The 12,597-nt window shown below is 42.7% G+C and overlaps 1 protein-coding gene across 5 annotated transcripts in view; it reads right to left on the reverse strand.

Annotated features, from left to right (window-relative positions):
- Window positions 1-403: 403 nt before the first annotated feature.
- GABRA5 (gamma-aminobutyric acid type A receptor subunit alpha5) overlaps window positions 404-12,597 on the reverse strand; it is an 82,539-nt gene continuing 70,345 nt past the window's right edge. For all 5 annotated transcript variants that reach the window (XM_072795436.1, XM_072795432.1, XM_072795426.1 and 2 more), the window contains 4 exons: window positions 11,471-11,614; window positions 8,350-8,502; window positions 5,368-5,579; window positions 404-1,690 (listed from right to left, as the gene is read on the reverse strand). In XM_072795436.1, coding sequence (XP_072651537.1) covers window positions 1,388-1,690; window positions 5,368-5,579; window positions 8,350-8,502; window positions 11,471-11,614 — 812 coding nt within the window. In that variant the 3' untranslated portion in view covers window positions 404-1,387. The remainder of the gene's footprint in view (window positions 1,691-5,367; window positions 5,580-8,349; window positions 8,503-11,470; window positions 11,615-12,597) is intronic.

Here is a 12,597-nt window from a genome sequence, read left to right on the forward strand (position 1 = left end):
TTCTGAGTCACAGAGAAGGCAGGAAGTATTCATTTTATATATGTCATTCCTGTAAATAGACGGTCCAAATGCAGTACTTTGTATCACTGTTCATAAACAGCAAAGGGAAGGAGCAAGGACTGAGTAGTTACTTTGCTCATAACAAGCACCCACTGTGGGAACATCCTCAGGTAGGATCCTATCAGATAGAGACCGATGTGACATATGTAATGGCAATGAACTTCTGGTTTTAGCTATTTACCCAGTTACCTATTTACTACTCTACTCTAGAGAATTAGATTGAAATAGACATGAATAACCAAGAGTTTTTTGCAAGCAAGTTCATGATTGGTTTTCTTTATGTCATTTTTAGGAAATGAGCCCCCCAAAATATGATTTTTTTTTAAAAAAAGACATTTATCCATAAAATCAGTTCATTTTTTATTTTTTAATGAACATTTAAAGTTCATATACAAAAGCTAACAGAGCAATAAGTCAATCATGAAATAAGTACAAGGAAATAAAATGGAAAATAACTCAATTACAATTTCTCACCACTGAAGCACTACACACTGGTTGTAGCGAGAGGTGGTCAATGTTTCAGCCAGAGAATGCATGGGCCGAAACCCAAGACTGTCATCACATCACTTTTTGTTTTAACAATTCCTTTTCTTTCTCTGATCAGTATTCAGTTGGGTAGGGTGGGGTGGGGAGAGAAATGTTTCTTTTCCTCAAAAAAGAAAAAAAAGATTTTTTAAGCAGTTAAATTTTTCCTTGGGGAAATATTTTATCTGTTAATCTATCATACCATATATTTCTGTTATTAAATTTATCTGCATAAATATTTGCCTAATCTATTTCTTAGTGTAATATCATGCAATATTTTCTAATTTCAGAATAGTAAGAATTATCAAAGGCAATTAGTTTTGTACTTAAATGTCCAGTTTCCTTTTTAATGAAAAATGTGCTCTTTCTGATTTGTTTCTTGCAAGAGAGTTGGTCAAGTAATAATCATGGAGCATTTCCTAAAATATTTATTTGCTGGGAAAATTTGTATGAAATGACATTTGAAGTATAAAAAACATTGTTAGGTAACACTTGGAACAGTTAAAAATATACTTATCTTGTTTGTAAACTATCAGTGTAAGATACTGAGTATCTGAGTGTCAGAGCCATTGTCTCCTGTTTTTCTAGAAAGTTGTTTGCTTTATTTATCAATGTGACATCTTTGAAACATCCAACATTATATATAGAAACATCAAGACAATATTATTTGTACATATTATTAAACATGCAAAAATTTCCTGAAAGATAGTGCCCGAATACGGAAAATTCCTCTGAGCTCAACCTCTCCTTGGTACCATTCTGCTGGAAGTATGGCTCTCTTGGAGTTTGGGAGTATGGTGGGTTATTTTGGAGAGGTAGCCCCTTTAATCACCGGTTCCCTATTCAAATATGTTGCCCAGTAAACTAAGTTGAAAGTGCCAAACAAGACTGGGAATACAATTCGGGACATTTTGTCAATCTTGCTGATGCTGTTGTAAGTCTTTTTGTTTTCAGAAGTCTTCTCTTCAGAAGGCTTTACTGAGGCTGACGATGCATTTGAGGTCACTGCTGGGGTCTGTTCCTTTGGGATGTTGGGGGGGTGGGTCATCTTCCCAGTAGTATAAGCATTTGTTGACTTATTTAGTATGAGTTCCCGCTCCTTTTTCTGCAAAATATAATAAGATTTTAAGGACATGCCATTTGCAGGTAATTGTCAACTCATTTTTGAAGATTCTAAAGGTTTATCTCTCAAAAAAGAGACAGAGAAACATCAGCTTAGCTCTGGGGGAGGGCAGTTCTCCAGACTTCTAAGCCTACAACCGCACATGGCCAGTCTTGAATAAGAAGTTCTAGAACAGGATAAATAATTTATGGTGAAAGATATCAAAATAGCAGTTGTCTTTGTTGAAGTGGATATTGGAAAGGGCTTAGTTGATTGGGAAGCGGCATGGTAAACTTTCTGGAGAGCTAGTGATTTTCTCTATCTTGATAGGGATTTTGTGTTACATAGGTGAACATGTTCATAAAAACTCAGCAAATGTATCCTTAATATCTGTGTATTTTACACTATGCAAGTTTTTCTTTGAAAGAATCAAATTGTAAACAAATATTGAACTCTTGTTAATAATATATAAATGTCCACAAGAACCAAAATGTGGAAGGAGCCTCGGTGTCCATCGAAAGATGAATGGATAAAGAAGATGTGGTTTATGTATACAATGGAATATTCCTCAGCCATTAGAAACGACAAATACCCACCATTTGCTTCAGCGTGGATGGAACCTGAGGGTATTATGCTGAGTGAAGTAAGTCAATAGGACAAGGACAAACATTATATGGTCTCATTCGTTTGGGGAATATAAAAAATAGTGAAAGAGAATAAAGGGGAAAGGAGAAAAATGAGTGAGAAATATCAGAGAGGGAGACAGAACATGAGAGACTCGTAACTCTGGGAAACGAACTAGAGAGGGTGGAAGGGGAGGTGGGGGTGACTGGGTGACAGGCACTGAAGGGGGTGCTTGATGGGATGAGCACTGGGTGTTGTTCTGTATGTTGGCAAATTGAACACCAATAAAAAATGAATTTATATAAAAAATAATATATAAATGCACATGTATAAATATAAATATATTTAGTCATAAATGTACTATCCTCTAAAATTTACTTTGAAATGTATAAGAATATAAGATGGATTGAGAATGAGTGAATGCATGGATAGATAGATAATGGACAAATAGTAGTGACATGTGCATAGTAAAATGTGCATAGTAGAGAGATTTTCATTATAAAATTCTCTATACATTCCTGTCAGTTTGCAAATGTATATAATAAAATGTTGCAAAAAAATTCTGTTCCTTTAATATCATGCCATTAAATAAAATTTAATTGGAAAAACACATTCATTTGGGGAATATAAAAAATAGTGAAAGGGAATAAAGGAGAAAGGAGAAAAAATGAGTGGGAAATATCAGAAAGGGAGACAGAACATGAAAGACTCCTAACTCTGGGAAACGAACTAGGGGTGGTGGAAGGGGAGGTGGGTGGGGGGTGGGGGTGACTGGGTGATGGGCACTGAGGTGGGCACTTGACGAGATGAGCACTGGGTGTTATTCTATATGTTGGCAAATTGAACACCAATAAAAAATAAATTCATAAAAAAAACACATATAATACCCAGTGCTCATCCCATCAAGTGCCCTCCTCAGTAACAAGAGACTAAATTAAAAGAAATATATGGAAAAGATAATAAGGAGAAAGGAAACACATGGAGCAAGGAGCAGGAGGAAGCAAGTGAAAAGAGAGGTAGAGTAAATGTGGAACCAGATGCAAAGAGCATGGTGACCACCTGGGGACATGGTGAGGTAGGCTACAATAGCCCGGCGCCAGAGTAGGGACCCCCTGGACAACTCTTCAGAAATATTATAGCTCTTCCACATACCAGTGATCATGTGTGTACCCACACTGGTCTGCCAGAAGAAACTATGAATTTATGACACTTCAACTGCACAGCACCTTCCAGGCTTAAGGGGCAGGACCCCCAGCACCACAGTCTTCTGGAGAACAACATGTAGTTTTGAAGTTCCACAAGACACTGAAGTGTGCTGCTTATTCTAAAAGAACAGCGTGAATCTAGGACTAGATAATCCATGTTAGCGTCATCTCTCCCATCTCTCCTTCTCCCTTCAGGTCTGGATCTACAGCAAATGGTAATAGCAGTGGAGGCAAATGTGAAATTGGTGGCTGACATAGATAGTGAGCTTATATGACAACATTTTGGGGCTCTCCAATCATCCCTTCCTGCTATACTCACAGACATGAGCCTGAAGGCCTCAATTCCTGTAACAGGTTGCTTTCCTACCCCGACTTGGCTATCTCCAGTTCACTGTCACATAGCCACCGAGACCCAGGCCCTTAGCAATCACTTAACTTCTGACAACACAGAGCTGGGTGTTGGGAAACCCTCTCTTCAAATTCCATTCATATTCTTCCCTTCACAAACCTCCTCAGTGGCTCCTTTTGTTTTTACCATCAGGAGCAGATGCTTTGGTCAAGAATCCCCAGTCTGCCTTTACAAGTGTTTTCCCTGGTCACCACCAATCATCCTCTATGGTCAGCTCACCACTATTCCCCCACTCCATCCCCAACCTCCAAAACACCCACTCCTGAGGTTGCTACTTGTCAAGGCCCTCCTTCTTGTCCCTTCTCTCTTAGGAAGGCCCAGCATGGATCCCTCCCGGGTCTTCCTCCAACTAGGGAAGCTGGACTTGGAAATGAGTTTTCTATGACTGAAACTCTGGCATGGGAGGGGACTCTTGGTGCTTGGAAGTAGGAAGAATTAGATAGATCAAGTTAACTCAGAACTTCTGACTTTTCCCAGGAAAGGAAATAGCTGTGTTAAATGCAAAAAGCAAGCATGAGGCCATCAATGAGACACAGCTGACTGTCCTCAACAAAAATAGCATCCTGGGTTGCTGTTCCTGGTTTGTGGCCCTGGTTGGGAGGTCAGGCCATACAATTTCGGTCTTCTATAATCCTTGCCAGGGCCCTCTTCATACTGACTTCTCATGGACAGATTTTTGATTTTCAAGGACAAATTTTTATATCTTCCACATGCTCTGTGCCTTCCTGATAACTTTGGCCTGCTCTTCTCTCAGAGCAAAAGCTTTGCCTATTTGTTTAATGCATGGTATAATTAATAGTTTATCACGTGCTGTTCCTTTTTTGTTCCACATAGGTTATTCTCATCTCCCCAAGGACATGGTTCAGCTTAGAATTCTGTGTAATCTTTTTTTCTTCAACTATTCCTTAGATTCAGGCACCAATCACCTTCTAAATACCCAATGTTTAATTGCTTTGAACAGAGTAATGCTTTTGATAATTAATGTGCATCTTTTAAGTGAACCAAATAATCTCCTCAGTGGAACTGGGTATGTTTTGCTGCTTCCAGTAGGTCACATCCTCTCCTCACATCCTTAAAGCCACTCTGCAGAAGATCTACTGCATGGTTAGGTGACAAAGCAATGAGCAAAAGAATGTATAATTCAAAACTGGACAAGTAGTCATTGAACAGACAGGAGACACTTTAGCAAAAATAACAGTCCTAAGTCTAAACAAGCCCAAGCCATTCACATGGCATCAGACCTTTTGCTTGATCAATGCAGATGATTCAAAACAATTCAGGACCTGATGCAATAAGACTTGATAGGGACCCTGAACATATGGAAGGGGCCATTTTTTCATGGAGGGGGGGTGCGACATAGAGAGGAGAAACACCTGTCTTGTATTTGATATTTTATGTCAGGCACATTTTCTTTGGAGGAAAGGGGAAAATGCAGTCAGTACCTTGACCTTGGCTGCTTCTGAGGCTTTTTTGCCATCCCACGCCCAGCCTCTCTTTGTGAAATAGTTGACGGTGGCAAACTCGATCAGCGCGGAGAACACAAAAGCGTAGCACACAGCTATGAACCAGTCCATGGCTGTCGCATAAGCCACTTTGGGCAGAGAGTTCCGAGCACTGATGCTGAGGGTCGTCATGGTCAGCACTGTGGTCACCCCTGTGGTTGTTAGTGACAGGGGTCAGGCAAGGGGAATGGAAACAGGAATCAGTACTGACACCGAGACCCCAGTAGAACACCTTGACCATGACAGATGAAGATAGGAAAGGAACTGGTTATTTTTATCCCTAGAAAGAGCCTCCCTTTCTATTTTCATAACACTTAACATACTCATGGCATTTATAATATTGCTTATTTTATTTATCTTATTACTTGGCTCCTTCCTCTGGAATATAAACTGAGGAGGGTAAGGACCGGGTCTGATATAGACACATACTTTGTGTCCCCATTGTCCTAAACCAAGACCAGCAGATAGCTTGTGTCCACCAAGATGGGTTGAATAGGTGGTATTCCTCTGTGGCAATGGGGCAATACCCAATTGTGAACAGGTAATGACATTCACACAGCATCTAGTGAAGTGTTTCACAAAATGTGCTATGCACCCTGTGAGTACTGGGATTGAGACAAACTGAAGAGACAGACTTACTTTTACATGGATTAACACAATTTGCAGACTTCCAGGAACCAAGAACCCAGGTGCAATACCAGTTCTGTGTCTGAATTTGGGCTCAGCACTTCACTTGATCCAAGAGGGATCACTCTTCCCTCAAAGCAATTGTGCGAGATGCCTGTGTCTGTCTGCCTTGGCTTCTGTGGAAACTTTGCAGTGACCATGCAGCAAGGACAGACAGTTGGAGGGGGACATTCAGGACTGGCAGGTTATGAGCCATCTATCTAGTCTCCAATAAGTGCCAGACTGATCTAAGCCACATTCTGGATGGGTGTCATTATCCCCATTCATAGGCGACAAGCTTAAAGATTTAAACATACTTAGCAATGTACCCCATTTCACTAGCTGGCAAATGTGAACCCATATTTGGGCCCTTTACAGCCCTTATAGCTTCCACATGCTCTGTGCCTTCCTCCTCACCACAGTTTTGTCTGCATGAGGGTACACCTATGTGCATGGGGTATGGGTGCAATATACCTGTTATAAGTTGATTTTGTATTTCTCACAAATTCATATGTTGAGGTCCTAAACCTCAGAACTTCAGGATGTAACCTTATTTGCAAATGCAGCCTTTATAGAAGTAATCAAGTTAAAATGAGGCTGTTAGGGTGGATCCAATATGACTGGTGCCCCAGATGTGCACACAGGGACAAAAGTGTGTGAAGACTGGAATTATCTGCCACAAGCCAAGGAACTACAGGAAGCTAGGAGAGAGGCCTAAAATAGACCCTCCCCTCAGAGGAAACCATTTTGTTGGCCTCTTGATTTTGGACTTTGTAGCCTCCAGAACTGAGACAATTAATTTGCATTATTTAAGCCACTCAGGGCATCTGATTTTTCTTAGAAATGTACTTCATATTGTGCTGGGGGAAAATGTTCTGTGCATGACCTTAAACAGGCTCCTTGCAACTTCTTGGGTCATTTAACATCTTAATGTGCATTAAAAATCTCCAGGAAGAAACAGACACTAATATACAGCATTCTCCAAACTAATTTTTTTTTCCCTGCCCACCTACTAAAGAGCTGGAGAAGCACTGTTTGGCCGTGAACCAAAATCCATACCTCTCAAAAACATTCCTGAAGATAGATGAAGCAAGGCAAGTGAAACTGGCCATGTAGATGGAGGTAGAGAGATGATCTGACAGGAATACTCCTGGGCCACTCACTTAGAAACTCCCTGGGCTCTCTGGTTCCCTACAGACTATGGAAGGGTTAACATAAAATGTAAGTTTTGGTTTCCTTCTTTGTAATAGTAAGAGCTGAGGCAGGAAGTGTACCTTACAATTGGGAAATACGTGAGCATCCATTACCACAACTGACTTGCAAAACCACCTTGAGTATCACTGTTCAAATGTAAGGAAGCAGAGCTTCACGGTAAGAGTTAAATGCTCAACTATCTGCTATGCCGAGGTACCTTCTGAACTAGATCTTGCTAAACCCAATTTACGTCTTGGGGATGTCAAGCGATGTTCTGGATTCTTATCATATATAAGTATATATACATGTATATGTGTATATGTGTATAAAATATATGCATTATGCATATATGAAAATACCCATATATTCATATCATATGCCCCATCATAAATATGGTATATATGACATATAGATATGGAATTTATTATTACCATATCATGTATGATGTATTGAATGTCCCTCAAGAGTTCATTTTATTTTATTGTATTTTATTTATTTATTTTAAAGATTCTATTTATTTATTCATGAGAGACACAGAGAGAGAGGCAGAGACAGAGGGAGAAGCAGGCTCCATGCAGGGAGCCTGATGTGGGACTCGATCCCAGTTCTCCAGGATCACACCCTGGGATGAAGGTGGCCTAAACCACTGAGCCACCTGGGCTGCCTGTAGAGAGTTCATTTTAAAGTGGCACTCACATTTCAAAGAAAACTGCCTGATAACATGCAAATTAGTACTTCAGGAGAAGTGTGAAAATACCGTAGCAAAATCTCACATAAGACAGATTGCTGGTAGTTTCATATCTCAACAAAAGGCTACCAGCAAAGGCTTTTCAAAACAGAAACAATGATCAAATAGACCATGCACCATTTCCTAAACCCTTGTTAAAGAGCCATCCTAAATCCTAATCCTTAACATTGAATTTTTAACTAATCGGTCTGTTTGTTTTCCAGGTCACAGAACAGACAGTAGGCACTAAGGAAGAGTTTAGAGGCTATTGCTGTTTGGGGGTTGTTAGAAGCAGTCCCAAAACACCAGAGCAGGTCTGGCTGGAGGACACTCACCAAACACTGTCCTGGCAGGGACTGATTCTCTGTTCAGCCAAAAGGACACCTGTGATAAGATCACGGTCATTATGCAGGGAAGGTAGGTCTGGATGACAAAGTACCCAATCTTCCTCTTCAGATGGAAGTGAGCCGTCATGATTGTGTATTCGCCTGCAAATAAGCAAATTAATTCAGGACAACCACCTGTCCTAGAGTCCTGCCTGTTATTCCTGCTTCTGGACCAGAGGTGTCCTTCTCTCCATCTTCCCCTTGGAAAACTATTGTTGGAGTGAAGGATAGAATGGAGGATGTATGGATTCCTTAACTGTCATTTTATAAGTAAGTCTTTCGAGCCCCGGCGTCTGAAGAGCTTTTGCTGGTGGATGTTTTTCCTGAGGAAAATCTGATTTGTGTGTTTTCCTAATCCCTGGTCCCAATCTGTGCCACTTTCTGTCCACCCCCTTGCTGTTACTGCCATCAGGATTTCAGGATTTAGCCTCTCCAGATATAACTCAGTACATCACAGAACCCTGTTGCAGGTGGAGAGTTTTTCTCCCCATTTTTCAGCCAGGGAAGGCTGGAAGAAGCTAGGGGTGATCACCCCTGCTCTGTGCTCCCTGCCAGAGGCCAGGTGGAAGCTGAGGGACAGCAGCCTGAGGAGGGAACCGGTCCTGGCAGCCCCTCCCTCCTGCCGCCCACCAGGGAGATTGGGGCATTCCCATGGCGATGCTCCTGTGCCTTCTCTGGATCTGCCTGGCAGTGTGGGAGGCCAGCGGGGACCTTCCGTTCATTGCTGAGAATGATGCCGCCCTGATGGTGAACTGGTAAGGAGCTGAGAGGGGTTGTGGTCAGAAAGTGTGTCAGTGGCTGTCAGCTGGAAAGTCTCCAGTGCTAGAATTTGTTGTTTTCATCGAAGTATAGTTAACATACAATGTTATATTGGTTTTAGGTGTACAACATATTGATTCAACAATTCTGTACCTCCTTCAGCACTCACCATCATGAGTGTAGCCACCATTGGTCACCATATAACATTATTACAATATTACTGACCATATTCCCTGTTCTGTACCGTTCATCTCTGTGCCTGCTCTCTGGGGAGATGCAAAGGCTGCTTTGAGAAGTGGAGGCAGAGTTAAGCTGATCTGAGGACAAGCGTTCTTTTGCTGAACTGCAATGAGTAGATGGTGTGGCTGGGGAGCTGGGTAGAACCGTGGAGAGAAAAGGCTTGAGGCCTCCCTAAAGCAGATCTGGTAGGAGTCATCTACTTGGGGTTGCTCTGCTGGAGACAGATAACAGCTCTGATGCGTGCTATTGGAATCAAAGCCCAGAGCACAGCATGGCCAGCTGCAGATGTGTCCCTACATGCCTCTTCTCAGCATGCCAGATGTTAGAGGCAAAGGGAACCATTAAGATCATATGGGGCAAAATCTGCCCCCTTACAGCAGCAGGCCACGCATTCTCCATTGTTCCAAGGCCGGTCAGAGCAGAGGACAGCGACCAAGCAGGCTCTAGCACAGCAGAAAGAAATAGCAGCAAAGAGAAGGAGGCTGAGATATATTTAATAGCAAGGACTGGATCTTTATAATGATGCAATTTTGCCTCTCCTCAACATCTGAGAAGAGGGAAATGCCATTCTATTTCTTGGCAGTAGGGTTTGATATTACACTCCTACTTATAATGCTTTAATTGCTGTTCTTTTCATTCTGTTATTTGAGTGTAGTTGACACACAATGTGACACTAGTTTTGGGTGTCCGACATACTTATTCAACAAGTGTATGCATTATGCTGTGTTCGCCACAAGTGTAGCTACCATCTGTCCCAATACATCCCTATTATACTGTCACTGACTGTATTCCTTATGCTGTGCCTTGTATCCCCATGACTCACTCATTCCATAACAGGAAGTCCATATCTTCCATTCTCCTTCACCCATTTTGCTGATCCCTTCACCCCCTCTCTCATTTGTTTTACTTTTGAGTTGAAGGTACCAATATCATTTAATGTTTTTTTTTTTGAAAGACCATCTCTTTGGAATGCAAATAGAGGCAAAAATCCCATTTATACCTTTTCAAAGAACTATATGAAACAATTCCAAACTGTAAATCCCATTAGCATGGCAACTCTTTACCCCCAAATATCTACCATGCTACTTTTTCACTTGTTCCAATCAAATTAGGCCTACTTCCTCTTCCTTTCCCTCTAACTAGGCACCCAGGACAAGGCCAATGGGTAGGCTCAGGGAGCCTGTATGTAGAGGATACATGCACTCAAAATCCGTGAGCTTCCTGCCAGCTCCAAGGTTTGGCAGTGCTGACAAAGAGTGATGCTGACCAGGGTACTTTTGGGGCCAACCCATCCCCATGAGAGGGCCCATTCCATCTTTGTTACACTTTCTTCTCTGCCATGGAGACTCTCTGGGGCCCTGGAGTCTCTTTCTCTGCTAACAGCCAAGCCTCCTGACTGCTATGGCTGGGCCTCCTGTGGCCAAGAGGCAGCCAAAGACACACCTTGCAGGTGCAGAAGGTAGAACACACTCTGTTCTTTTGGACACCTCACCCATTTTGTGTCAGGTGAAGTCAGGTTGCATGGTGCCTGAGGTACCGGCTTTGTACAGGTGAGAGTGAGAGCCCTTTCCTGGGGAGGCCTCAGCTATTTCTATGCTGTTTGGTTGTGCTTTCCAAAATTCAACCCCTGGGAAATCTTAGAAATGTTCAAAAAGGCGGTAGGGGAACAGGTAAATAGGAGTACCTCCAGGAAGCTGTCTACTTTTCCTGCAGAAACTTCTGCCTCTACATCTCAGTGCTTGAAACAAGGGCCATGGTACATAAGCAGGTTCATGTGGCCTCCAGGCAGGGCATGCAATAACAGGGGTGTGTTCACATGAAGGCAAACATACCTGAGATGAATGCCTCCCACGACCCTTAATGCTGCCAGCCACTGCAGCCGATGCCTCCGTGTGCAGCTGCAGGAACTGGGACCTGATGCGGAGGCCTCCTTGTGGCCAGCACTGCACAATGACAGCTGTGTCCCAGATTACTAAGTAAAACTAAGATGCACCTGAAGGACACCCCCCAACATGCCACAGGAGCACCGAGCTCTCCCAGGGTGTGGCACTCTGCAAGCACTTGGTCTCACCTGTGCTGGTGCTGATGTTCTCGGTGCCCACTGTCTGCCCCATCAGGTGGTACTGGTTCAGCCTGGAGCCATCTTCTGCCACCACCACTGACTTAGTGGTGCCATTAGTCCAGACATAGACAACTTCGGAATTAGGATATGCATCTGTAAAGGGCAGGGGGAGAGGTGGTATAAATATGGCATCATTTTCAGCCTGGCACAACCAAAGATGTTTCTAAAAGTAGCAAGAGAAGGTTAAAGTTAAAGGACCTGAAGGATGCACATGGCAGTCCAACCACTGCAGACAGTGCAGGGCAGACAGGGCGGACACCACCACTGTTCAGGTCCTTCTCATTTCTAAAAATCTGAGTGCTCAGCAATCAGTGCCTTGTGCTTCCTAGCACGTATTTTCTCTGTAGGGTGCACTACTGCATGGGCTGAGATCACAGTTCTGGGGGCTTTCCCATCTCTGTGGTCTTGGGAAAGTCACTTATATTCTGTACTTCAGTTCTTCCATCTGCAAAACAGGGTGGTAATGGCAGCTACTTCTTAGGATTCCTGCTATCATGATACAAGCTCCATAATAACCTAATGCATACAGCACATAGAGCAGCACCTGATAAGGGTTCCACCTTGCAATTTGTATATTGTCCTGTTGTTCAATGCTGCCCTGGTAGGAGGGTGGCATGGTAGGTAAGACTTCTTCCCCCTAGTGTCATGCCTGTGAATGTTGCCTTATATGGCAAATAGCACTGTACAGACAAGGCTATGGGCCTTTAAATCAGAAGGCTATGGGCCTTTAAATCAGAAGATTATCCTGGATTATCCCAGTACACCCAATATAATCACTTGAGCCCTTAAAAACAGAGAACTTCTTCTGGCTAGAGCCAGTCAGAGACCCAGATTAGAGAGATTTGAAGCATGAAGAAAGTGCTTTACCACCATTGTTGACTTTAAAGATGGAGGAAGGGGCCATGGAGTGTGAGCAGCTTCTGGAGGATGAGAATGAGCCCCCACCCCCCTCAGGTGACAGCTAGCAGGAAACAGGGACTTCAAATCCACAACCATACAGAACTGAATCCTGCCAACAACCTGAATGAAGCCAGAAGTAGATTAACCCCCAGAAAGTAATGCAGCCCTGCCAACAC

Source organism: Canis lupus, chromosome 2 (assembly GCF_048164855.1).
Source record: "Canis lupus baileyi chromosome 2, mCanLup2.hap1, whole genome shotgun sequence".
Taxonomy (NCBI): Eukaryota; Metazoa; Chordata; class Mammalia; order Carnivora; family Canidae; genus Canis; species Canis lupus.